This window comes from Corapipo altera, unplaced genomic scaffold, assembly GCF_003945725.1.
Source record: "Corapipo altera isolate COAL_440 unplaced genomic scaffold, ASM394572v1 58802, whole genome shotgun sequence".
In the NCBI taxonomy this organism is placed as follows: Eukaryota; Metazoa; Chordata; class Aves; order Passeriformes; family Pipridae; genus Corapipo; species Corapipo altera.
Window position 1 is genome coordinate 1 of NW_020889936.1, and position 1,702 is coordinate 1,702.

Below are 1,702 nucleotides of genomic sequence, written 5' to 3' on the forward strand. Positions count from 1 at the left end.
CCTGATGGACAACCCCACCCTGTACCTGGAGAAATAGGGAAGTGGGGGCACTGTCACCTCATTGTCACCTCCCTGTCACCTCCCTGTCACCTTTGGGACCTTCCTGTCACCTCTGGGACCCCCCAGAATCCCCCAGGACCCCCCAGCACTACCTTGTGTCTCCCTTGTGTCCCCAGTGTCCCAAGTGTCCCTCGGGTCTCCCCGGGTGTCCCCAGGTGACCCCAACTGTCCCCAAGTGTCCCAGGTAACCCCAGGTGTCCCAGGTGTCCCCACATGTCCTCAAATGTCCCCAAGTTCCTAGGTGACTCCAGGTGTCCCCAAGTGTCCCCAGGTGTCTCCAAGTGTCCCCAGGTGTCTCCAGGTATCCCCAAGTGACTCCAGGTGTCTCCAGGTGTCCCCAAGTGTCCCCAAGTGTCCCAGGTGTCTCCAAGTGTCCCCAGGTGTCCCCAAAGTGTCCCCATGTGTCCCCAACTGTCCCTAACTGTCCCCAGCTGCACAAGCTGATCCCGGCGGTGATGACGAGCATCGTGAGCCGCCAGTTGAGGTGTCCCCAGGTGTCCCCCATGTCCCCAACTGTCCCTAAATGTCCCCAAAGTGTCCCCAAATGTCCCCAGCTGCACGAGCTGATCCCGGCGGTGATGACGAGCATCATGAGCCACCACTTGGTGTGTCCCTAGGTGTCCCCAAATGTCTCTAAATGTCCCCAAATGTCCCCTGGTGTCCCCAAATGTCCCCAGCTGCACGAGCTGATCCCGGCGGTGATGACGTGCATCGTGAGCCGCCAGCTCTGCCTCCGGCCCGACGTGGACAATCACTGGGCCCTGCGCGACTTCGCCGCCCGGCTGGTGGCCCAGGTCTGCAAGAACTTCAGCACCACCACCAACAACATCCAGTCCCGCATCACCAAGACCTTCACCAAGGTGGGATGTGGGATTTGGGCTGGGATTTGGGCTGGGAACGGGATTTGGGGTGGGATTTGGGCTGGCAATGGGATTTGGGGTGGGAATGGGGTTGGGAATGGGATATGGGATGGGAAGGGGGCTGGTGGCCCAGGTCTGCAAGAACTTCAGCACCACCACCAACAACATCCAGTCCCACATCACCAAGACCTTCACCAAGGTGGGAATGGGGTGGGAATGGGATTTGGGGTGGGATTTGGGCTGAGAATGGGATATGGGGTGGGATTTGGGGTGGGAATGGGATATGGGGTGGGAAGGGGGCTGGTGGCCCAGGTCTGCAAGAACTTCAGCACCAGCACCAACAACATCCAGTCTTGCATTACCAAGAGCTTCACCAAGGTGGGAATGGGGCTGGGAATGGGATTTGGGGTGGGAATGGGGTGGGATGGAGGTGGAACTTCAGCACCACCACTACTAACATCCAGTCCCACATCACCAAGACCTTCACCAAGGTGGGAAGGGGGGATTTGGGGTGGGATTTGGGCTGGGAATGGGATTTGGGGTGGGAATGGGATGTGAGGTGGGATTTGGGCTGGGAATGGGGCTGTGGGGTGTGCTGGGCTGTGGGTGAGCCCCACATCTCCCCCCCTGTGCCCCCCCCCAGAGCTGGGTGGACGACAAGACCCCCTGGACGACCCGGTACGGCTCCATCGCGGGGCTGGCGGAGCTCGGCCACGACGTGAGTGCCACCTGGGCCACCCCTGGCACCTCCCTGTCACCCCCAGTGTCACCTCCCTGTCACC

At 60.7% G+C, this 1,702-nt stretch overlaps 1 protein-coding gene across 1 annotated transcript; it reads left to right on the plus strand.

The window, feature by feature from the left end:
- On the plus strand, positions 1-1,696 carry TAF6 (TATA-box binding protein associated factor 6; the record flags this gene model as incomplete). Its single annotated transcript, XM_027633453.1, has 3 exons — positions 1-35; positions 736-920; positions 1,564-1,696. Coding segments are annotated over exons 2-3 (292 nt in total), but the record flags the coding sequence as incomplete, so codon positions are not given.
- Between the last annotated feature and the right edge of the window lie 6 nt (positions 1,697-1,702).